At 44.0% G+C, this 25,058-nt stretch overlaps 2 protein-coding genes across 9 annotated transcripts in view; one reads left to right on the top strand and one right to left on the bottom strand.

The window, feature by feature from the left end:
- LOC144474182 (phosphatase and actin regulator 2) overlaps window positions 1–4,096 on the top strand; it is a 346,798-nt gene extending 342,702 nt beyond the window's left edge. For all 7 annotated transcript variants that reach the window (XM_078188823.1, XM_078188822.1, XM_078188821.1 and 4 more), the window contains one exon: window positions 1,528–4,096. In XM_078188823.1, coding sequence (XP_078044949.1) covers window positions 1,528–1,543 — 16 coding nt within the window. In that variant the 3' untranslated portion in view covers window positions 1,544–4,096. The remainder of the gene's footprint in view (window positions 1–1,527) is intronic.
- A 1,308-nt stretch (window positions 4,097–5,404) lies between these two features.
- S6kl (ribosomal protein S6 kinase like) overlaps window positions 5,405–25,058 on the bottom strand; it is a 34,408-nt gene continuing 14,754 nt past the window's right edge. The window contains exons 9-13 of one of the 2 annotated variants that reach the window (XM_078188826.1): window positions 11,329–11,553; window positions 10,141–10,225; window positions 7,008–7,055; window positions 6,790–6,900; window positions 5,405–5,545 (exon numbers count right to left, since the gene is read on the bottom strand). In XM_078188826.1, the coding sequence (XP_078044952.1) occupies window positions 10,217–10,225; window positions 11,329–11,553 (234 nt within the window). In that variant the 3' untranslated portion in view covers window positions 5,405–5,545; window positions 6,790–6,900; window positions 7,008–7,055; window positions 10,141–10,216. Of the gene's footprint in view, window positions 5,546–6,789; window positions 6,901–7,007; window positions 7,056–10,140; window positions 10,868–11,328; window positions 11,554–25,058 lie in introns of both variants that reach the window. The other variant, XM_078188825.1, reaches the window with a different exon arrangement.

Below are 25,058 nucleotides of genomic sequence, written 5' to 3' on the forward strand. Positions count from 1 at the left end.
ACCACGAAAAAGTAGGCGTTTAGCTGGCTCACCGCCGCACCAAACATAAATGTAACGTGAATACAGCTCTCTGTTATTTCTACGAATTTTCTTCTTTATCACACACACACACACACAGACACATTGACACACACGGATACACGTGTCCAAACACGTCCAAACACGTTTATTGTACATACCACCCCCGTTCTCCCTCGTTCTCTGCCTTCGTGGACGCCGTTTTACCACACGATATTTTTCGGGAACTTCGTGCACGAAACACGCACGCGTAAACGCGTGTTCGATCGGATAAACAAAATTTGCTTTTTGTTGCGTCTGCAGACATATTGTTAAACCTGGGTTACGGGTACTTTTTCGAGCTGTTGCGTCACCGAGAAACAAAATCGTTTTCTATTCGCGACGGTGGAACTTTATTTATCGATGTTCGGTGACGAGGAGAAATTAATCTCTCGCGCTATAATAATAAGTCAGACTGGTGAAGATTTTATGCCAGCTCTATTAAGTGTGAATATTATTAATTTCTTCTACATCGAAGTAAAATTACATTTTTCTATATCGAAGTAAAAATACATTTTTCTACATCGAATTAAAGATAAATTCTTCTGTCATTGAAGCATAGAAACGAAGTTAAATAATTAAACATGCGTATACTCTTTCACGTAGAAACCCCCACAACCTCAACACCGTTTCCATCGATTCCGATTTCGTTTACATACGCATCTGCATCTTCCGCATTTTTCTTATTCTTCTTCTACACGTTTCTATATTCTCGTCTCTTTTACCTCGTAATTTTCTACTCGACCCCCTTTTGTCTGCTCCGTCACAAGTTTATATCTCACCGGTACACACACCCCCTGCCCCCAATGTTCCTCTTCTCTCTTTTTTTATCCTTTTTTTTCTCTCTCTCCACGCAACGAATCGCCGGAAGAATCATTCGGATACCGTTCCAAGCGTTCGCAGCATCAACGACGATGCCCGTGATCCGTCCCCAAAGGGTTAAATCTGTTCCGCTCGATGAATGTCACACGCCCCACGATGACTAGAAATCTGTTCACCCGTGCACCATGGACCCTCGAACGTCGATCGGCGAACGCTGCCGTCATTTTCACCTCTTAATGAACGACTGAAACGATGATCCAATTGTTATTTACATTATTTTAGATATTCTGAGATTTATGATCAGTAAACTGCGCGTCGTGCGTAAGAGGTTAACGAGCATAATTAATAGATCATAGACCTCCATGAAAAATAAAAATCTCAGTCAATTATATTTACAATTATATCTTAGTTAAATTCACTTTCACCTCGCAGTTCAATAATTGCTATTCGATAAATTAATTAAAAACTCCGCAAATCATAGTAGCGAAATATTATTATATACTATAATATAAACATTCGATGCACCGAAGAACAAAACAGGTGAAAATGATCGTCAGCGACCGCTGGCCAAGGGTTAGCCCCCCAGCCCCCCTCACCGCCCTCCCAGATCAGCGATTGATTAACAAAACTATGATTCGTCGGTTCCAGGTTCCATAGGCCATGACAATTGCAATGTGTTGAGGTGCTACAGTGTGGTGCGGGTATAGGTGAAGGTGCAGTGTGGTGGCCTCGCGTCGAGGCTGGATAAAAAGAAAGAATAAAAAAGTAAAGTCGGGTATCGCGCGCGTTGTTTCCGCGGGAATGGATAAACGCCCGCGAGGAAATAACGCGCTGCGGCGGCGGCGGCGGCAAGGTTCACTTCAGCCGTCACAACGGCGGAGGGCTTTCTCTCTTTTTTTTTTCACGTTGCTGTCATTCGCCGTCGACGTTCATCGTTTCACCGTATCATCGCCGGATTCACACCGTCGTCCGTCGTCGGCGCGCCGACGACGCGCCGCGTCGCTTCAAGATTGTGATAAGGGTGGACCGCCCTCTACTCCCCTGAACCCTAAATCAATCGAGGCGGCCCACCGGACGATTGTCGTCGTCGAGGAAGCTCGTTCGCTGCCGCGACGCGCCTGCCACTTTTCCGAGAGGCTACTCTGTCTGTTGGACGTTTAGCGTACTTCCTAAACGGCTGTCGCATTCACGCGGAATCCGCGAGCCGCGACTTCTCCGTTGTCGACGAGATCAGAGAGCGGATAAATTATCCCGGGGCACCGAAAATCGACGAGGACGCGCGTATCGGGATTATTCGCTTTATTTAGTAAAAGTCCACGATTGGACTGTGTATAAAAAAAGGCCGATAAATTCTGTTTAAAAGCGATTATTTCACGAAAATTAATTATACAAGAATTTTTTAAGTTTAAGCAATCATTTCACGGAAATTAATTACACAGGAATTTGTTAAGCTATTCAGAATTTTTTAAGGACCTGTCATGTTGCGAGCTGAGAATAGCGTGCGATATTTTAACATAACCACTGGTCGGAATCGACCGAAAGCGTTTCCAACTGTAAATTAACCAATTATTTCGAACGTATCTCTTTCCGGCAATTAATAATCCTCCTTCGTCGAAGCTTAGTCGAAGAACGCTTCTCGTGTTCCGAGCTCGTTACAGCAGCGTGTCTGACATAGCGCGGCGGTATCGAGCGTTTTCGCTGCTGCTACGGTTTCCGATTGCGCGCGTTTAGTTGTAACAATGGGGTCGCGCGAAACAGTTCCGACGATTGGCCATTTAGGGGCGCGGAGAATCGCTGGCAGCGGATTCTCGGGATCATTAAATCCCGGGAGCGAGGACTACGGGGAGAATGGGAACGCCGAAAGGGTAGATCGACGAGCTAGAAATCTGTTGTCGCGATTAACGAAGGCGACGCGATTGCTCGAGCGGAATCGTCGCGGAATATATAATATACGATCAGTTAGAAAAAACAGCGGCGCGGAAAATGGCCGCACTCTAATTAATAAACGCGCGCGCGCGCGGACGAGCTTCCACAAGGATATGTAAAAAAAAAACACACCGTCTCGTTCTCGCCATCGAAGCTAGCTCATCGTCAGTGTCACCAAGGCATCATCGCCCTTCTGTATACGTAATACGATCTTCGCGGATTTTAACCCTTTACCGTTCGTGTGACACGTCTTGTGAATATATCTGTTGCGAAAATACTCTGAGAGAGGGAGAGAGAGAGAGAGAGAGCGCGTAGCCGAAGACAGCGAGAGACCGTCTAATTAAAGGAGATATGGGTGCCGGGACAACCGAGCGATATGGAAGACGGAGGGGGGGTTGTGAAATTTCAGTTCCGTTGTGTCTCCGTTACGAGGATTCGAGACTATTTTTATGCGTTGACGTTATCTTCGTTTCGAGAGAATAGAACATAAAAGCGCAACGATGCTTCGACTTTCGCCGACCGCTGCAATGTGATTTAACGATAAGTGCGGCGGTGCGCACGCGATTTCCAGCCGATTTCGGCTCGCGTCGACGTTTCTCGGCGGTTGATTGTTCGTTCGCGGGCGCGGGGAGGGCCGGGATTCAATGACAATCTTGCTCGAGTCGACAAGAATATGAATTTTTTCCTTTACTGCCAGGTGTGGTCGCTCTTTTCGGCTGTCTCTCTCTTCTTGCTCTCTACCTCCCCCTTCTCTCTTTCTCTCTCTCTCTCTCCCTCTCTCTCTCTCTCTCTATCTCTTACTTTTGCGGAGCTGCCTTGCGGAGCGGACACTCATCGACTATTGTAAAGATAAATTGAAATTAATATGGGAGAAACGAACAAGTATAATGGAAACTAAATAGACGCTCGATTGACCGGCGAAAAGTAGGCAGGGATATGCGTTCGTCGTGCAGTTACGCGACACCTTTGTACAGGAGTATACATAGCGCGTACCTTTAGCGATTATTATTATTTTTATTATTATGATTATTGTCATTATTATTATTTCTATTATTATTATTATTTTTATTATTACAATTATTATTATTATTATTATTATCGTTATCGCGGATCGCTGGGATGCGCGATCCTCGCTCGCTTCGATCGCGGAGGAGTCGTCGATCGGTCAGAAATCATTGGGGACAGTACGATAAACCATGACTGAACGACGGAGTTGTTTTAAACTATCGCACGATTGTAAAAATAATTTTTAAAGTACCAGCAAGCTTTAATACAATTTTATTTCCCTAAACTTTTGACTCTTATTCGGTGATTATCGATTCAGTGCTGTTCTTGCGTCAAATAATTTTCTAGAATTTATATCCTGTAATGTTAAATAAATGAACGGACAGAGTCCACGGAAGCTGGATTCAAGGGGGGGAATCATTTTGCTATCAAAGACCTCGCCGTCGACGAAAAGCAGAACAGCGGCGAGCGCGAGTGACGCTTGCGAAGCCTGATGATTTCCGTGCTCCGAACATCCATTACGCTTCGCAAACACGTTCGGGGCGAGTCTAACAAGTGTAAGCAAACTGTTCTTCGCGGTTTTACCGCGGCGAGTCTCTTGATGGAGGAAATATTCCACTCGTCCGGCTTCCGCGCAGGAATCAAACAACGCAGCGGCCCGCGCGCGATTATTTAAAAAAAACCGTGGAGCATCGAGGTCGAGAAATGATCTACTTTATTAATTAATCGACGCGCGCCTGGATCGTTGCAAACCGTGTGTCTCGGTGTCGCGAAGAACAGCGCCAGGTGATCGCGATCGCCGACTTCTTCCGTGTCGAAGTTAATCAAAAGAAACGCGAGTCCGAAACGGAAAAAGAGTTTCGCGTCGGAAAAAAAAGCGGCGCGCGAGCGGATCGGTTCTCCTCTTCTAAATAGGTAGTGTATAGTTTTAACGAGCGTCCAATGCTGCGGGCGGATCCGATGATCGATCGATCCTCCTCGCAACTCGCCGGCGAACTCAGCTGTTCGATATCTAAAGCCAATCGGGAAAAGAAGAAACATAACGCGTTATGATTCGTCGACGGACTGCGGATCTTTGTTGCGAGCGTGACTCTTTCATAGGAACGTATGAATTCGAAAGAAAGTGGCGGTTCGATCGACTATTAAATCGAATAAAAACCTCGTCGACGAGCTACGCGTTTTTACAAAGTGATCGACACTAGCGTTGTTGTTGTTTTCGAAATTGTTATTTAATTCGTGATCGTTTATCCTTGTTAATAGTTTCGTATTGTCCGGTCGGTGTTGATTTTATTACAAATTCGTCAGTTTTGTACATAATTCGGCCACGAGTAAAGCGCGTGTCACTGTATGAATGTTGAGGACGCAATAAAAGGAATACTTGCAACGAAGACGCAATCGAATTTCGACCCTTTCGTGACGAATCTTTCTTAACGATACGCGCAGCGATTTCTACGTTCGATAGAAAATTACAATATTTGATACGAATGTTATTATACCAGAAACATGTCTGTAAAGCACTTAATATTGCGGTGGACAAAATCGAATATATTATTACTGTCTAAAGGAATGAGCTGAATGAAATATTCGCACACCCCGGCAATCACGATGTCTCGCCGCTCTCAAAGGGGTTGTTGAACGAAGCGAGCAACGATCTCGCAGTTGGATCCGCGGTCCGCCGTCGAGCGTGAACAAGCATTTTTACTCCGCCGAGTTCCAGGCAGCAATCGTCTGTACACTGTAAATAGGGAAAATTGTTTATTCGTCAGTCGACGACCATAACTGCAAGGGCGTGGGAGAGAGAGCGCGACGGTAAGGGGGGGGGAGGTTTTCTCGTAGCGTGTCTCTCTCGTAAACGTTGGTCGAGCGCCGTGGCTACCGTGTAGTCGAACGAATTGTAATCGATTTTCTCCGGGATCGCGTGCTCTATTTGCGAGACCTGTGCGCCTGTTTACGCGAGTCGCCCGAGCCTCCTGGCTTCGCCTAAGAGACCCGGAGGGTCGCGCGCGATGGAGATCCCACGGGGAGGAAATATTTTAGGCGAGGATGAAAGGGAGAGACAAAATGCGAAAAACAACGACGGGAAAGAGAACGCCGTCGAGACGCTGTCAACGCTGCTATCGTCGCGTTCCCTTTTTTTCTCGTCGTTCGTCCTGCTTCTGCACGCGATCTCCGCCATTGTTCGTCGCGAGATGGACCGGCGCGAGACAAAGAGAGAGAGAGAGAGAGAAACGAGCGCCCGCGACTGTAAATATTTCTCTTCGGGGCGACCAATCGCTAGCCGCGAACGAATGCTTATACATATTGAACTCTAGGCAAACAAAAAAACGAAAGAGAGCTGCGTCGTAGGGAGGAAACTGAAACGACACGTCGTATACATATATAAATATTATACATATATACATATAGATATGTTATATATAATATATATACATATAAAAACAGCACCGTATATATATGTATATGTATATTATATATAAATATTATATCGAGCCGTACAAGCAGTATGTGCGTTTTCCAGCACAGATAGTTGGTATTTTGTGTACAAATCGACGAGAACGAAGACGAGCAGGGAGGCGAAACTGCCGAACGATCCTCGGATGGCCGAGCGAAACAGTACGGAGTCTATTTTGTTGGGAAATGCACGCTTCGAGTGCCGCGTATGCTCAGGTGTTAGATTTTCGACACGCAAATTGTACATCGCGCAGCCTCTTCTATCGCAACGGTATTATTCTAGCGACGCGGTTTCTATCGGTCTCGTCGCTCTCTTTGCACTGTTTCGTTCGTCGATCACAGACGAGGAGACGTCGGACAATTTCGGAATCCACGATGATTAAAGCGCGCGTGTGGCGCGACGAAATCAATGGCGGCGCCGAAGCGCCCGAATTTTGTGGATCGCTCGCGACGGGGACGCGACGATCTCGAGCGGATCGGAGGCGCGTCGAGAGCTGTATGCGGAAAGGATCTAATCAAATTTCTTACCGATCCCGTGCCAGCTTGCCTCGACTGCTTCCGATTCGGCCTCGAACCGTTCCGCGGTCCGCCGGCTCGGCGAACGCGTTCCGTGAAACGTCGACCGCGTGGTTGAAAAAGCTGAAATTATTCGTAATAGCGTGAATTCGATCGGACAGGAAGTTTATTTGACCGTCGAGACGTTTTATGCACATTTATGAAATATATATATATAGAATTTTACTTACCTTGGTTTCAATATTTCTCTGTTGTAAATTTTACTAAATTAGCGTCGCCTGCAAAAAGACAGTGCAAAGTGTATTGGGTTATACAATTACTGAGAAAGGAACGTTCAAAATCGATGTTATTTCAGAAAAGGTATTTGTTATAAAATGACGAATGTATTCGTCGATTTACGAAGTTAATTAATGGAACGAAAATTTCGTTGTGCTTGATAGTTTTATTTGTCTGATTAAAATTCATGTGCAACCTTTAAGGAAATGATCTAAATCCGGGGAAGAAAAATTGTATCTCTGCTAATTTGTATGACAGCGATTTGGAAATTAAACTGTTTCCAAGGCAAGTGACTTATTGTCGTAGATTTTGTGGATAGCAAAGTTGATCAAATTGTAAAGAATTTGCGCTAAAGCGCGATCAGCCGAACTTGTACTCGCGAGAGACCGATTCAACCCTAATTCACTGCACAGCACACATTCGCGACGAATCTCGGCGCGCTTCGACACCCTCTCAGAAAGCAGACGATCAAAATACCTACAACGAGAATTGAAAGAGAATCGAATCCTCCGCGGCGTAAAATTATGCGAACGAGCCAGCGGAAATCGTTTCACGGGACGCGAGGATCGAGCAATGGTTGTCCGCGGGGCAACAAAGTCAGGCTGTAAAAAAAGAAATTGTCGCCGGCCGTGCAAAACACGGACGATTCTACTTGTATCATAATAATCTTACGATAGCGCTATTATAAACAATAACGACAGTAACAAACAATAAGGTAACATGTAATTTAAGGGAGCGCCAAGAGAGAGAAAGTGCGTAAGAATGCAAGCGAGAATGGAAGAATGCAAGAGTGACGACGAGAACAAAAAAAATAACGCGACGAGTGCTCGCGAGAGTTATAGTGATCTGTTTGTCACTAAACAGAAGCAGAGCTGGTCGAGCTTTTCAGCCGACGGTCTCGCGATCTTCTCGGCTCGGCGCCGCGAATAGTCGTCGTCGATTTATGCAGACATAAGTTTGACATAACCTCAACTTATGCAGATATAAGTCTGACATAATTTTGACTTGTGCAGACATAAGTTTGACGTAACCTCGACTTATGCAGACTAAGTTTGACGTAACCTCGACTTATGCAGACTAAGTTTGACATAACCTCGACTTATGCAGACATTAGGAACGAAGGGATGAAAGGGGGAGAAGCGGCGATTGACGGAGAGATAGAGAGAGAGAGAAGAGTCGCGAGACCGTCCGCTGCGGCCAGCCCGACCGATTTTTACCAAAACAGCTCCGCGGTTCGCGGAGCGGAGACAGTGAAGATTAGACGTAATAACGAAATTTCGTTCTGTTTTGTAAACGAAATCGAAGCGCGCGCCCGGGCCCGGTCCGCCGTTCGACGGCCGCAGATCGCCGTCGGGGAGATCGGCCGGGATCACGGACGGCGAAATTTAGGGGACGAGAAACGCGGTTTGCGAGCGATCGGTGCCATCCTTCTACGTTAGTTTCAATCTCACCTCTGTATTTATGGTTGTTCAGCAGTTTCATTCGCCGATCTTCCGTTTTTCGTAATCGACGCGCGATTTCGACTTTCAACAATTTGCCTACCGGCTCGACGATATTTTAAACATTTAAACTGCCAATCTGACGAACTCAAAAGCTCCCTGGAATCGAACTCGTTTGTTTCAACACTTGTCCTAACACGGTCTCTTCTCGCCGGTCCGTAATTCAATCCTAGAAACAAGGGGGAGATATATATTTATCGTGTGCCAACGTTTACTTTAATGCTCAAATTGAATTTTCACGTGTCTCTTAGGAATAGTTGTGTACGAAGGATCCTTCGGCTCTGTCACGTTCGTGGTTTTACAGCGAACACGATAGCAAAATGTAATTACAATCGGAGGGGGAAGACGCGATTTAACAAGCCGGATCTTTCATTCGAGAAACGAGCGAGCGACGAGGGTTAATGAAAAAAAAAAAAAGGAAAGTTTTCCAGCTGAACTTGGCAGTGGATGCGTTAAATCAAAGTTCGCGATCTTCGAGGGAAGCTGACCGGTAGGCAAAGCGTCGGCCGATTCGCGGCCACGTCAGCCGGGAATAACGCGCGACCGTATTCGCGTCCACGTCCATGGCCGATAATTATTTATTGTATCGTTCTTGGGGGGGAATAGTCGCGCGAATCGCAACGTCGATGTTTCCGCGTGAATTCGACGGTGGATTCGTAATTCGATCCGGGGATGACGATCGAGCAGCGGTCGATCGCAGACGCGTCGCTCGGTTACACGTGAACTCGGAGAGGTGTGCGTTGTATTATATTATCGAGAAAGATATCGGGAGACCCTCTTTAAGTGTAAGAATAATAATGTATATATATATAATTATTATTATACCGTCAGAAAGAAGTGAAACAAGCGAACAGAGACATACACACACACGCGTACACACACCTACAAAACAAAGGTACACGAGAACACTGCGCGCGCGCACACATAGGACACGATTCGATCGCGCGAGCACGCGCACCAGATCGGCGATCAAAGCTGATCCGCGAGCGATGAAAATTGCGAGAAAGGAGAAAGGAGAAATCGAGACGAAATTAACGAAAGACGTGAGGCGACGCGGATCCAAAGGGGAAAAAAAAAACAGACGCGCGGAAATGATCGCGCGCGCGCGCGCGATGGGTCCGCGTCGGTTTATCGAGAAAGGGGTGGAGCTACGTAGATGCGAAACGAAACGAAAGAATGGAAATGCGATTTGGGGCTGGGGGGGGGGGGGGGGGGGGGGGGGGGGGGCGAAAAACCGGACAAAAAACCAGAAAAAATACGGCTGCGTTTTATTCGATCCAGATCCGTTCTGTTTTCTTTTCTCCTATTTTTCTTTTTTTGTTGTTAGTTTGTACGCACTACGATTTATCGCAATTTATTGTATTATCGATGAAATACTGTAACAAAAATACTGTTAACTATTCTTAAAGAAATTAAAACTTTTGTAAACTGAGAAACACCATTGTTCTTTCATTTGTTGTTCCTTTGGCTATACAAGAGTGGTTAAATTGTTGTTGATACGAACTGTTTCTATTTTTTCATAATTCACGAGTAATAATTAGATTAAATGTATGGTTAGATTGAGATTAAAGTAGATTAAAAATTGTACTTGTAATTAAAGTTTGCTGACGTTGGCGGAGACAAGTGAAACACCCTGTAGAAACACCCTTGATGTCCCCATAATACTAAAGAACCTGGAAAAACATCACAGAATTAAATCTGAATCTAGTAAGTCACCATATAATATTCCTAACATTTTAACAACATTAAGAATAGATAATAAAAAAAGGCCGTCCACTTAGATTGCTCGTAATATATTTTCGTTCGCGATAAAATACATTTCACAGGCTCTGTTTTGCACATCGCAAGCCGAAGGAAGGTTGAGAATATTTCCTCTTGCACATCGAAAGCCGCTGAAATTGCAACATTGTTCCGATCGTAACACCTGATCGTGGCTAAGTATAGTTCGAGCGGCTAGAAGACTCATGGAAATCAGATCTCTCATTAAATAATGTACGCAAAATATAGGATACTCTCTCTCTCTCTCTCTCTCTTGTTGTACGAATAAAATGGATGGCATCGGGGGGTTGCTTGACGAGCAACAAAGTTTCCAAGCGGGTTGCTGCCTTGCTTCAGTCCATTGTTCGATACGTTGATTCGATATAATATCGCAGCTGAAACATCAAAAATTGAAAAGACTAGCTCTGCCGGTGAGATCATCGCGCGTCTGCGCGGGAGATGCTGTCCCCTAGGGATGCGTCGAAGCCCGAGAATTCCTTGGCCATGCTCTCCTGATCGTCCTGGATCCTTCTCCCTAGCAGTTGGAATGGCGAGTCCTGTAATTCAAGGGAAACTCTATGGTCCTTGGAAGCGCCCCTTTGTCTTATTATTATATTGTCGAGGGTTTTCTTAATGTCTGTCTTGAAATATTAATAATTATTATACTGTATATTTTTAGGTAGCATAAACATTTTTAACAATCTGGAAATAAACAGCTGAGATCATTTAAAGCAACTTTTTCCTTTACAAAAATATTCTCCGAAGCATCGTTAACGACGAAACGTTAACGAGTTATCAACGAAAAACAGTGACGAATGGGAGATGAGCTAGGCGCCGCCCACTCGTAGACTCAGCCGCGTCGCGTCAGCCGAGCGCGCCTCTCATTGGTCACTCTTTTTCGTTAATAACTAATAAACGACGTCTCGTAGAACATTTTTGTAAAGGAAAAAGTTTCTTGAAATGACCTGAGGAACAGTGTGCAAATCGTGGAATAATATAAAAAGATAATGCATCAAACCTTCTTCTTCATGAAGCTCTGCAGATCATGGCCCATGAAGAACGCGATCCTCTGCAGCCCGAAAAGCGATCTCAGCCTGAGGCTTGGATCCGGCTGCAGCAGCCGCTTCAGCAGATCCTTGGCCGCGGCAGAGATCGTTTCCGCGTTCGGCGGAAGCGTGCCGGGCGCAGCATAATTCGTGCCTCTGTCCTCTGGCAACAGTTCGCTGATCGCTCCGGCCGGGTACTGCAACAACAAACCGGGTGACGTAACCCGTGAGAAATGGCTGGTCCCCGATCGAGTCATCGATCATCGACGCCGATCGATCGCGGCGCAACATAGAGAAGCGTGTCGACGATCGACCGACGCGAGAAAAAATCGCTGCGACGGGAATGAGGTCCGGGACTCTTGGCTCAAGGCTCCCGCAAGGCAGATTCTATGGAAGACCGGACGGGGCAATTTTATGGCGTCGATTAAACTGTCTGGCACGCTTCGTCGCAGGCGTCAGGGTAAATGACAATCATCGGGTAAATCGACGCCGGTGCGATAATTGGTAATTCCGTTGCGGTTCTAGGAAATTTCTCTTATCGAGTGCAACGGGGGAAAGGTCCGATGGAATGCAGCCGCGACGGTGTCTTGACATTGAGGGAATCAAGATGGCGCGCGCCGTCGCAGCGATAATTGATTAGCAATGCAGAAGTGTAGGATACGGTGATTGACAATTAAATGACTTTTATTTGCGGGCTTATACGGCGGAGCAGGGTTTTATTGTTATTTAAATTGAATGATTTGAACTGCGATTATCGTTGCCTTATCGACGACGCTTGTCAGAGATTTCATAGGCATTACGATTCTAGCAATTTTTTAATAACTGATAAAATAACCTTTATTCGCAAGACGCTGGAGAAACGTCGTGTAACATTCGTGAGCAACAATTTTTTATTCATTGGATCGCACTTAAAATCGTCGCTAAAAATGCTGAAATAGTTAGAATTTAATAATCCTTATTAGGTTCCTCTAATAGGGATATCAAGCCGCCAAATTATTTAATTTCAATGTTTCACATTGAATTTCAACTTGTTATTATCATAATAGGTTATCTAAGCGTTAAAACGACTGCGATCGGACGCGATAAGGGGCGCCGAAGGGAAACTTTCAACTCGTCTTTTTTATTCACGAAGGGGTTGTGTGCTCCCGTGCGAAAATGAGCGGCGCGGTTCGCCGACCAATTAACAATCCCTCGCGCAGCCATAAGAGCGGCTGCACTCGAGGCCCCCGGACGTGTGGGCCCCCGGTTCGAGCCGACGCTCGGCGTCTCTTCCCCGGTGTATTCTGTCCATAAATATTTGTTTTTACGAGTGGGAAGGTCGGCGGACTAGGAGAAGCTATTACCGATGTGGATTCTAGTCTGTCCTAGGTGGTCGTAGAGCGACGGACGGCGCGAGCCGCTCAGGTGCGCGCCGGTATATACCTGCGGAGGGTCAACGGCCACTCGCGACCCTCAACCTATTCGCTTCTCGTTCGTATCCCTCGAGCGTGTGCCGCGACCTCGCGCGCGATCGCTTCCACCGGCGGATTTCTTTGTCCTCGTCTAGTCATTTTCATTCCTCCTCTAGCCGACGGATTCCATTTGCGCGCCGCTATCTCGACGATCCGTCATTTCTTTCCTTCTTTTTCTTTTATTTTATTTTTATAGCGACCGGCTGTTGCGCCGATTTCGGTTTGCGCTACCGGAGTCGCATAACTCGCCGCTGCATCGTTTATCAGGCAGTATTATACCTCGTACTATGGCCAACATATTTTCGCTCATTTCGAGAGATTAAATTATTTATTGACCGTCTTTTGTAATTTACGAGGCCACGTTAGTGTCAGTCTTCATTTATCTCGATATATTCGTGATTAAATGTGATTAAAATTAAAAAGCATTTAAACTCTCTTTAATATGGATTTTTTAATATTCATTGCATATTTCAGGTTCGTGGTTATTTTTTAACAATTACTGATTAAAAAAATATAAGCGAGGTAGAAGATAATAATTAATAAGACTGCTCCCCTCGAATGCGCTACTGTGAGTAATTAAATAAATAAATGAATAGCTAACTAACTAAACTAACTAAATAACTAACTAAATAATTTTCAGCGATCATCGTCCAAGCAACTGAGGAATGGCAAATTTTTCAAATGGCTGTTTATCTCCACGGAATTAATAACTTGTTCGTTAAGTTTTTCTCGTTCGTCTCTCTGTCGAGAATTCGATACAATAAACGGTCGACGATGATGAACGGCGCGTCACTTTTGCAGGCGATTACAACCGGTCGAGCAAAAAGGAGAAAAAGAAAAGAAACGGATGAAATATAGCGGGGCAGAGGAGATTAATCAAAAAGTTCCTTGATCCCAGTAATTAGCGCGCAACATCGGCGTACAGCATCTGCGAAATTTGCATCGGCGATTCTCTATCTCCGATTCCCAGAAGCGGCGTCCGCAATTAACATCCTTGAGAATCCCCCGTCGATAATCGCGTCGCGGAGAGTTCCTAAATCATTGTTTACTGGCGCCGATCAAGGGAAATGGGGGGATAGAAGTGTATACAGGGTGTAAGAAAATTATTGCAACTAAGGGAAATGAAAGGGTTCCTCGGGGCATAATTTGGGGGCAATAATTTTTTCCTTGGCGAAAATGTGATTTGGGGATTTGTTGATGAGTTATTAATAAAAAACGGTAGCCAATGAGAGAGAGAGAGATTTTATACAAGGCGTGCTTGTCATTAAATAATTACAAGTTTGTTACGAGATTTGACCCGATAGCCGAAGAACTGTATTTTATTTCGATTTAAAAGAAATTAATAATATCCATATTTAAAAAATCTTTTCAATTATTTTTACCACTCGTCTGACTCGTTATTATAGTACGAAAGGGTTAAGGAGGTCAGCCCTGTTTTCCTAGATCGAACACAGCCGCGTATAATACTGGTTCCGAAGACGAGTTCGACGACCTGTAACATCAACTTCTCCAAGGTCAGCCGGATCGTATCTACCACCTACAACCCTTAATTTGTTTGCCAACACTCTGTCGTTTCCATTTCCAATTAACACTAATCACCAACAAAAATGTCTGTCAAGGTTGTAATAAATAAACGAGTAAAAGTCAACGATCCAATGGAATCTTTCGCCAATCTTAAAACAAGAAACCTCCAACTAATTAATCGAATAAATTAGTTTATTTATAAATGTAAAGTATGTTAGTGACTTTTAGAGAAAGATGCGTTTATAGACGGTACACCCGGTATAATAAAAGATCATTCGCCGCAGCAAACGAGACGTATTCCAATTCGATCCCGGCGGGAACCTTGACCGAGGATAACGGTACAGCACGATCATTACGAGATCGTAGATAGATCTTTCTCAGCTATTTAGCGGCTGTGCCGGTGTAGTGGTAGCCGGGGTCTGTTCTGCATAGCCGGTCGAACGGATTCGGAGGATGACGAAATGGTCCGCGGTGATCGGCTTGTCTACGGCACTGATCTACGGGCCGATGATCCTCGATTTCTTTTTCTGGTAACAGTACCTTGATAAATAGACGGGGATCGGATTACTGTTTTGATCCTTTCGCCCGCGGCCTAGAAAGACCTCCGTTCGAGACAAAGAGCAGGGAATTCTTTCGAGTCGACAGCTTCGATGTTTACTGTTAACCCTTTCGGGACGAATACCGTAGTCGACGTATTTAGGACTAATATCTTATTGCAGAAGTTGCAGCGAATATTATAATTTAATTATGCAGCGAGTGATCGAGAACATTGCTGCTTTGACTATTAAGGGTTATTAATAATATTAAATATTCTTTTTAATATATTCGAAATAATTTTATTTCCTTTTTCTCATTTTACTGCAAAAATTCCACTATTTTAGGTTACTTTGGATGGAGTAAAAGTAGAAATTCCGTTATTTCTTGTTGCTTCGTGTATTTATAATTTATTCGTAACGGTGAAACTTTTGTCGATTGAATAAAGTAATAATAAAAATTGGATAGATATATTCTTCGCTTTTACTATGATTTAGATTTTCGATAGATAATGTAGTCTTTTTATGCCAAGGTTCTGATGGCAACCAATAATTAGCTATCTATTATCGAGGTATTATTATATAATTTTTTAAATATCAAATGCCTCTCGCGATTAATAAGACAGATAAAGTAGATAGAGTAAATACCGATTAATGCCGATATTATGGAAATATAAAAATGTTCACAGCTGGTCAGTAAAGTGTTAAGAAATATTGTTATCACTTCGAAGCATTATTATTCTAAAAACCAGCAATATTATTAACAACCAAAGATTCGAGAATATAATTTAAATATTCCAAAACATTTCGTCCCTCATCAGAATTTGATATCTCACTTCTAAGTAAATTTAATTAATTCTTAACTTCGCTTCTTCCAATAAAAATTTAAGCTATTTCGAGTGAACCTGACGAAAGGAATTTTCAAGTAAATTTTACGCTTCGGAATTCGCTTCCGCGATTTGCAAATCGATTGAAAACACTTCGCCTCGCGCGAACAGTTGTGTCGCGAGACTTCACCGAAGTGCTCGAAGAGTTTTCGAAGTCAAGGTACCGTGCCCGTAAAGTGTTTAAAGTACCGAAGAAGAGAAAGAGAGAAAGAGAGAGAGAGAAAGAGAGAAAGAGAGAAAGAGAGAGAGAGAGAAAGAGAGAGAGAGAGAGAAAGAGAGAACCAAGAAAGCTGCCCGACGCGTTCCATCGAGGTGGAAAATCCAGCGACAACTTCGAGGCAAATAAAGAAAATTCACGGCGGTCGGCCGTACGCTTCCGCGAAGTCTATCTTCATGGCCACTTCGCTCTTCGCGCTGGTCGTGTTCGGCCGGTCGTCTCGAGACGCGAAAAATGGCGGCCGTTGAACCCGCGGCGCCGCTTCTCGAAACGACATTTTTTCCCTCCTCCCTCTGGCCGGCTGCCTATACGAAAACGCGAATAAAAAACGAGCCGGAAATATTCAATGCCGATACCTCGGACACGAACGTGCGCCCATGGACTCCTCTCTCTCTCTCTTCCTCTCTATGTCTCTATGTCTCTCTCGGCTAGGCCGGCTAATTGCTGAGCAAACCGAGTTCTTCGGCTAAATTCAGCGACGTTCGTTAGCACCGCGCGCTTTCGCTTCGCTAAAATATTTCTTGTACTTAGCCACCCTTCGGCACCGTCGAAGACGATTTTCAATTTTTCGAAAACCGCGAGAAGATGAGACTTAAACTCCTTTCTCAGTTTCTATGAAATTGCTTTTATAGAAGCAGAGATCTTTTTGGTATCGATTTCAGAGGAATTGTTATATAGTTGATTAATTATATTGATTGATAGGCAATGATTGCTTGGGATGTAATTGTGGATAGATTCTGCTTCCATGAAGATCCTTTCTAATAATTATGAAGTATTAATATAATAGTAAGTGTTAAATAATAGGCCAATAGGTTAGGTAGTAATAATTCTTTAGTTGCTTTGTGCCTAGGATTGCGTATCATTGAATTAATAGAGCGATTATTCAGATTAATTATTGATTATAAAGAATATTGGGTTTTAATAAAATGTATGGTGAAATTGTTCAAAGACTGAGATAATTTATATAATAATTATTGTTTATAAAATTGCAATGTACGATCGCGAAATAGTGTGTCTGAAGCAATAGACTGCGCGTCTTACTTCGGAGACTTCAATGCGTGATGTGCGCTGTTTTTGCCATTTGATCTCCATAAAAGCTATTACTATCCACAGAAGCCATTACTATCCATAAGAACTATTATTATCCATAGAAGCCGTTACTATCCTCCAAAAATTAAAAAATAAAATAAAATAAATCATAGAAGCCGCTAACAAATTTTAAAAAATATTGTACTTTCAACTCTCGTCTCTCTAGTTATATTTCTATCAAGTTTATTAATTCAACCGACCACAATTTTTATCAACTTTGAAACACACCCCTCGTTAACAATTCCACCCTCTTACCTCTGTAAATAAAAAAAAATCTAAAATATTTTTAAAACAAAATAAACAGCGTCAGAAATTGAAAAATCGATCTCGATGCAACAATAATAGCCGCACAATTAAACCAAAAGAGTATTGCGGTCACGGGAGGTCTGACGCCGTGCAGAAAACAATGGTGAGAACCGCCGCGGAGGAAACGCGCGATTTCTGGACACCGAGAGAGTGCTTGAAACTAAGACGCGGTTTCCTGCCGCGCGCTCGGGTTCGTCCGTTGCCATAATCGCGGGCTCCTCTTAGCCGGCAGCGTTTCCTGGGGAACGAGACTGTCGCCGCGGGATCTCCGTTTTCACGCGAAACGCTCCGCAAAGGCTCGTCGCCGACGTGGAGGTTTTCCTTGCGGAACGCGGACGGTTTTTCTTTCGCTCTGATGATCTCGCGGCGAGGACTTTTCACAGACCATCGCCAATTTTTCTTTCAGAATTTTCGCGGCGAGGAACCGCGACCAATTTTTCCGTGAGAATTTTCACGGCGAGGAACCATAACCAATTTTCACGGCGAGGATCCATAACCAATTTTCACGGCGAGGATCCATAACCAATTTCCCCGTGAGAATTTTCGCGGCGAGGAACCACGGCCAATTTCCCCCGTGAGAATTTTCGCGGCGAGGAACCGCTCGGCTGAAAATCGCGGCGAGGGTGAAACAGTGATCGCGAAACACTTTCCTCTACGGGGGCGTTGCTTCTCTCGCGTTTCCTGCGATTAGCGTGCTTTACATTAGAGCGTAATTGGGCTAAATTATAGATCGGCCGCTGTTGTTTCGCGTTTTATAGCTGCGGCGAGAGAGAGCCTTTTATTTGCGCTCGACAGCTATTTGTTCGGATGCAACGGAGCACTGCGCTACGGTGCTTTTAATTCGCAATTTCTACGTGGTTTCGGGTTTCTAACGCTGCATCGATTAATTGTAGGGTAACATTTTTATATTTTTATAACATTAGGGTTAAACAGTATTTATTTTGTTCTCACTTAATTCATATAATATTTAAGAATTTATATGATAATTTTATAGAGCTTAAGAGAACTTACAGAGATGAGATACATAGATAAATATTAAAAAAATTATATAATAATTTTATAGAGATTGAGAGAGCTTATAAATATGATATACATAAACCAATTGTCGGTTGCCATAGTAAAAAGCCGATTTGTGGGCTATCAATCGATAAAGAGTTAACGAGTTACAGCAACGATTCTATCGTCAATTTGACGAACAGAAATTTACTTAAATTTACAAAATATACTGTTATTGGACGTAGAAATTGAAGAAACGATTTCAGCAACGAAACGCGAAGAAATGCATGCATTTCAAGCTTCTCAAATTTTGCGTACAATTTTAATAGACTTTGTTCATTCGCGTGTATTTATTTTGGGAAGAGATTTCGAGGAGAGATTTTGAGGAGAGATTTTTAGAAGAGATTTTGAGAAGAGATTTCGAGGACTTTAAAATCGTCAATGGAATTGATCATTTCGATTTTCCCCGTTTCTGGTGAATGAAAATTTGTCTCGACGAGCGTCGGATCCGCGGCATTGACCATTTTGCGATGCGTAACGATGCATCGAATCCGCGACGAGCGGATGTCACGGAACGAAGAGGAAACCCGAAGATAGACTGAGCGCGTGTCTTATGTCTGCAATCGCGGCAGCGGTCTCGTATTTTCACGCGCGCCGTTCGCCTCATTTATTTCCATTACCATTAGCCATCAGCCGACCGCTGACGAATGTCCCGCGCACGAGGAGAAACGTCAACCGGCTATTTTTATGGCTTTATTCCAGAAAAAAAACGAGCCGAGTGACACAACTCGCGCCTGAAAGAAAAAAAAAACTTGCAACAACCGTAATTATTTTATCAAACTCTTTGATACAATTGTACTTCTTTTTAAGATCCTAAAATAATTTTATAAACATATTCCGTCGAATAAAAACGAAAAAATATACGAGAAATATAAATATTTGTCAGGATTTTTCAATCTTTTAATTTTTAATTTCTTTGCACAGAATTGGTCTGTTATTGTTTTAATTTCTTTGTTTTAATGTTTTAAAGTTCTGATATTACCACGAGTAATTAATTTTATATTTAATAAAGCGTAGAGACTTTTTGATATCACTTAGCAATCTCTTATAATAAATAATACGCTTTCTACATTGCAATTTGCACCACGTGTTTCACCATTGATTCGTCACATTAAAATGTCTGTGTCGTTGATTGAGCAGTTAAACATTGTTACAAGTTCGCTCTGGCAGCAAATTAAAGGAATCGTAACGATTAAGTTCCCGAGGATAGTACAATGAATCGCAATGATCCACAGATCTCATAACGCGCCGTCGATCGAGCCGCAATCATTCCTAATTTCTGTCCATAAAAAGGAGCAATTAAGAGAACGCGGCCCTGTTATTCGACGAGCGAGTAAGCAATTGCGAAAAAAAAAAAAAAAAAATATGAAGACATTTCCAATCCGCGATAGAATTCCCTCGCAAATGAATATTGTAAAACCGGTTTGATCAAACGATGTCAAGAACACGCACAATTACGTCCCGCGATTGATATTAAAAACCTTAATTCCGAGATTGAAGAGACGACGCAGCGTACTATTTTTGGAAGGTGTGCGATCACCAATTACACCAGGTGGAACAAATGAAGTCGCTCTGCAGTGGATGAATTCAATTTTCAATTTTCTAAAAATAGTTTAATTTTTGCTGTAAAGAATTAGTAGAATTCAATAGCTGTATAGTTTAATGACGGTCTTTTGGAACATCGCGTTAAACGAACAATAAATAATTAAGCTTCCAAGCTCAACTGTTGACGATTTTTCCTATTTCCGTATTTTTAATGCGGAGAACCGAGTCCTGAAACATTTTTATTATTTCTGAATTACTAATTTACTAAGCTGAAGCAATGATGATTTTCATTTCTTGTAAGATTGCAATTTACCAAGCTGAAGCAGTAATAATTTCTACACCGTCTAATTTAACAATTTACCAAGCTGAATATATAAACCAAATAATAATCAATAAACCAAAATGAAACATCGAATGTGAGAAAACGGCAGCGTTCACCGCGCACGAGAGAATTCGCGGGAACGAATCAAGGATATCCTGAGCAGGACGAAGGGAGTCGGACACAAAGAGGATCGGGCAGGGGTGCAAACACCGGTACGAGAAAAATGAGGAACGGAAACGGGCTGGCCGCGGGCGAGTGGAAAGCCGTGGATAGAGGAAGAAGGGACCGGTCGCGTAGTTAGCGCACGGCGGACATTAACTTCCCATTAACCAGGCGGCCATTAAAGGAGCAAGGAGGAGCCCGCTGCGCTGGCGCCAGGAGTAATCGGCATCGGACGCTAGGCGCCCCGTGCTGCAATCCGCGCGCAAACTCTCCTCCCGTGGCTATTTATAAACCTGCCCCGCTGCTGTAGGCGGAATTCGTGCGAGCAAGCCCGCGATAAAATCCTCTGTCGACGGTGGTCGAGATAAAAGGGTCCTCGCCGTGCTCCTGCGCCGTCGCCCGGCGTCACCCTCCTGCCAAAGGGTTGCTCTTTCGCCGAAAACTCTGGTCAAAATCGTGACAACAGGCGGTTGGAATTTTTTTAAAAATTATTCCTTTGTCAGAGCCTTCTCTCTTTCTATAGCAAATTTGTTTAGAAGCGTCTTGGATATTTCTGGGATTTTGTTAACGTTTTCGAAAGAAAATGGAAGACGAGAAGAAAAATAGGAAAATTAATTAACATAAGGCACTGCGAAAACTCGAAACGAAACCGTAGAAAGGGAATCGTTCGTTAACTCCAGCAATCGAGGCAATAAAAGAAGAGCACGCTTCCCTTAAGGTCTCGCGTCGGGAACAATGGCCACTAAAGCCGGCAATAGAAACCCGGCGCGTAGCGTAATTGAAGACGCGAAGGGTTTAACCACAGACTCGGCCCGGCCACGGCGTCATTATCTAAAATTCATTCGTCCTTCCGAGCCGTAAAGAGGAGAATTCCGATCGCGGCGTTTCGATCGTGCGAGCCGCGGGTAAATTGTGCGAGGTGCCGTTACTAGGCCCGGCTGTCCTCTTCCAGCCATCGGCGGGAACGTCGTCGGACCTAATCGCGCGGCGCTCGTTCGTGCTTGTCCTCGCAGGAGGCGAGGCAGAGTCCGCCGGGACGCGGTCGTCGAGGCAAGTGCATCCTCGTCGGTTCTCGAAGGCCGTCGAGGACAGTAATTTCGATGAAAATCGATAAGTCAGGAGGAGAAGGGGGGAGGAGGGGGACGGAGGGGACACACGGCCTGGGTAGCAATCAACTGTTGGATAGTCCGCGATGATCCCCCTCCGCGTGCTCGTCGGTGGCCAACATTCACATGCGGCACCCAGGACGTCGCGGATAACGATCTAAGATCTATAAATAGTGACGCGGGCCTGGGCAACGGGGACCACTTTGTAGCCGAAGAGTACACGCGGGAACGAAGCCGATGGTAATTACCGGCGGCCGATGGAGAAGGACAGGCGACGGCCGTGCGGCGTGCACACCTAAAGTCCCGTCCGGAGAAATGGTAACGAGCAACCAGTCCGCTAACGCCGCGATATTAGAATCTATAAATAGACGGCGGACGCCCCGATGAAGAGGAACACCGACCGGCTCTCGACGGACTGCTATCCCGGCAGGACATCCTGCGAGACTGTTTTCCTCCTTCGCTTGTGCAATTAGTATTGCCGTGGATTTTGTCGTGACAGTTGTCCGACTATTTTTCTTACCCCGTTGACACGCATGGGACGCTTTCGCACTTTGCCGATCGGCTGTAGACATTTTTATATTTTTATAGCATCACTGTAGACATTTTTATATTTTTATAATGTTAGCGTTAAACAATATTCATTTTATTTATTTTAGTCATCGAGAGAGTTTAAAAAATTATATCGTATAGTACCTTAACAGTAGATAGCAAATTATTGGTGGCTATGATAATCGATTCTATTGGTGATTATTTAATAATATAATAGATAATTTATTTCCTTAATATGAATAATAGGGAATTGATCTCATTATACATTAATTGATACATTACTTGCACAAGATTTTAGATAAAAATTCGCAAATCTACTTTAAAAGTAGTTCGCGAAAACGCATTAGAAAGATGGCCGCCGTAACCTCAACTCTAGGTCTACGGTACCCCTCAAAATGGCGGATCACTAATTCTTTAATTCACGATTATTCAGACTTAAAAAATACATTTATGAGTTACTTCGTAATCAGAATAAATTGGAAGACCCCTTTTCTTACGAACGCGCCCCTTTTTTCGTCAAGCATCGAGCCCGATCGAAAGATCCAGCACGATGGAAGCCGACGAAGAGGATCGACTGGCCGGCAGAGGATGGTCGACGCGATCCGAGAATCCCGTAGACCGGGTATCATCTTGTTCGCCGGGGAAACGAGGCGTGCATCGTGGCCGGCGTTACAATCGCGCGAACCAGCACGCACCGGGGGCCCCACGGACACACGTAGGGCCCCCTCGAGTAATGCCCAAGATCTATAAATAGACCTGTCGGAGGGTGCAGGAGGCATCCTTCGAAAGGGGAGGTGCACGCGCTGCACGCGAGGTGTCTTTCCCTCCCGAGACTCGGGGCCCCGGTGTAAAAAGAGAGGAGGATGAGGATCGACTGGTTCAGCTCGGATGCCTTCGCCGGGGCGAGCCATAGGCGCCAGAATCATTGTCAGCGGCCCGGTGAGATCCTCGCGGTTCTGCGGTTTTTTCGAGACAGGCGCGCCGCCGTGAGGCTAAACCCACCGACAACTTAACTTGCGTAATTACGGAATTGCGGAATAAACGGGGACCGTTCGCGCTGCCACGCCGCGAACGTTCCGCCATTGTTTTATGTTGAACGCCGGCGAGAATCGACGATTTTTGGGACCGTTTCTATTAAAACACTATCCATCAAGCTATATCTGCTATATCTACTGTATAATGTACCAGTCGAAACAGACTATACTTTTTAAATCATTAAAATATATACTAATTTCAGCAAAATTCACCCAAATAATTCGAATTTCTATGTTAAAGAATTTAATCTTATTTAATTTAATTTATTTCTATAAATGAGTAAACATCCGTTTTTATAATAACAGGAACAAATGTCGATTCAATTAATTCAATTTCAAATTGTTTCTCGGTAAAGACGTTGTAGCGATTAGTATCGTTTTCATCAATTAACTGTGACAAGATATTCACTATGTCCTAAACTTATTAAGCCTGTATTTAAGACGTGCACTTCGTTCTTCGTGGAAGACCACTGGTACTTCGCAGACGCATAAAATCCGCAGTTTAATAAGAAGCAATGCAAGAGTCTGCAACCTTGGCGAATAATACCATTAATCATGAAACGTTTAACGTTCTACCTGCCGGATGTTAAAACGATCAGATTATCACAATAACTACTATTGTCGGTAACTGCTGTTGCCTTTACACGATTTATTAAGAACTCATTTACTGTTAATCGCTCATTTCGAAAGACCTCTTATTCTACACTGACACGAACGTGTCTTCTTCTTCTTCTGCTTGATTATTGCTTCGTCTCAAGCACTATAAAAATAATAGTTTATCGCTTCTCATATCTTCGACGATGCTTCTTAAAACTCGATTTAGTTTTGACAAATAAAATTCGAAGTTTCAAAAATTCCTTCTAAATTAATCATCCCATTTTTCTGCTATATTATCACTATAGGTATAGTTTACGCTGTCAAAATTTCTTAAGTAGATTGTAGATACTGTACTGCAACACTCTGACGGCCGCTGTCACGTGACAGAAATTTTAATTCAAAAATCGATTCTATTTAAATCTCTCTCTCTCTCTCTCTCTCTTATTAATTAAAGTAATAATTAATTCCACCGTCGCATAGGTGTGACAGAGTAGTCAAAAATCTATAAATTAATTTGACCCAAAAATTAATTAATTAAAGCGTTGCAATTCTAATTTTATTCAAATAGAACAGATTTTTAATTTTTTCGAAAAATCGTCGGCTTATGGTGTTCGGGGCCACGTTCCCCATAAAAAGAGGAAAGAAACTGTCCCCGTTGCTACGCCAATGGACCGTAGCCCCTCTTCGATGGATACAGGTAGGCTAGCTTCTGTTCGCCTCGGCTTCCAAAAAGGAAGTAGCGTAACGAGATGGCGTTCCCGACATCGTGCCGAGATGCACCGAACCCGCGGTGCATCTTTGATGCGCTCCGGTATCCCGGGATTGGTAACCGCGGCCAATTTTTGCTCGGCAAAGGGGGAGAGGGAGATAGGGAGAGAGAGAGAGAGAGAGAGACGCGCAGGACAGATCTGGTTTGCCTTGCGAAGGTTTTCTTACGTCCTGCGCGACGGTTGCGCTGATCCTGGAACCGCGCGCGGCCTACCCTCGGCGACGCTCCCGCGTCCTGTCGCCGAGACACTGTCGCCTCTAGTCCGCGTACAGGGCACGTGAGAACCGCCGCGGTCCATCGTTTCATCGAGGGGACACGTGAATTCAATGGGAGAATAAATATAGACCTCGCCTGACAGCCGCGAAAGGGATCGTCTCATTCACTGTCCACGTCGTTAGTGCCCTTCGGATTTTCAGGCGAAATTAAAACTGCACGCGTTAACCCTTTGGTTCTGTCTGATTACGTATTACCCAAATGTAAAAAGGAAGAAGAAATAATAAATCAAATTGTTGTTTAGAAAAAAGAAAATATTAGGAAAACAATATTTTTTTCAAG

This window comes from Augochlora pura, chromosome 8, assembly GCF_028453695.1.
Source record: "Augochlora pura isolate Apur16 chromosome 8, APUR_v2.2.1, whole genome shotgun sequence".
NCBI lineage: Eukaryota > Metazoa > Arthropoda > Insecta > Hymenoptera > Halictidae > Augochlora > Augochlora pura.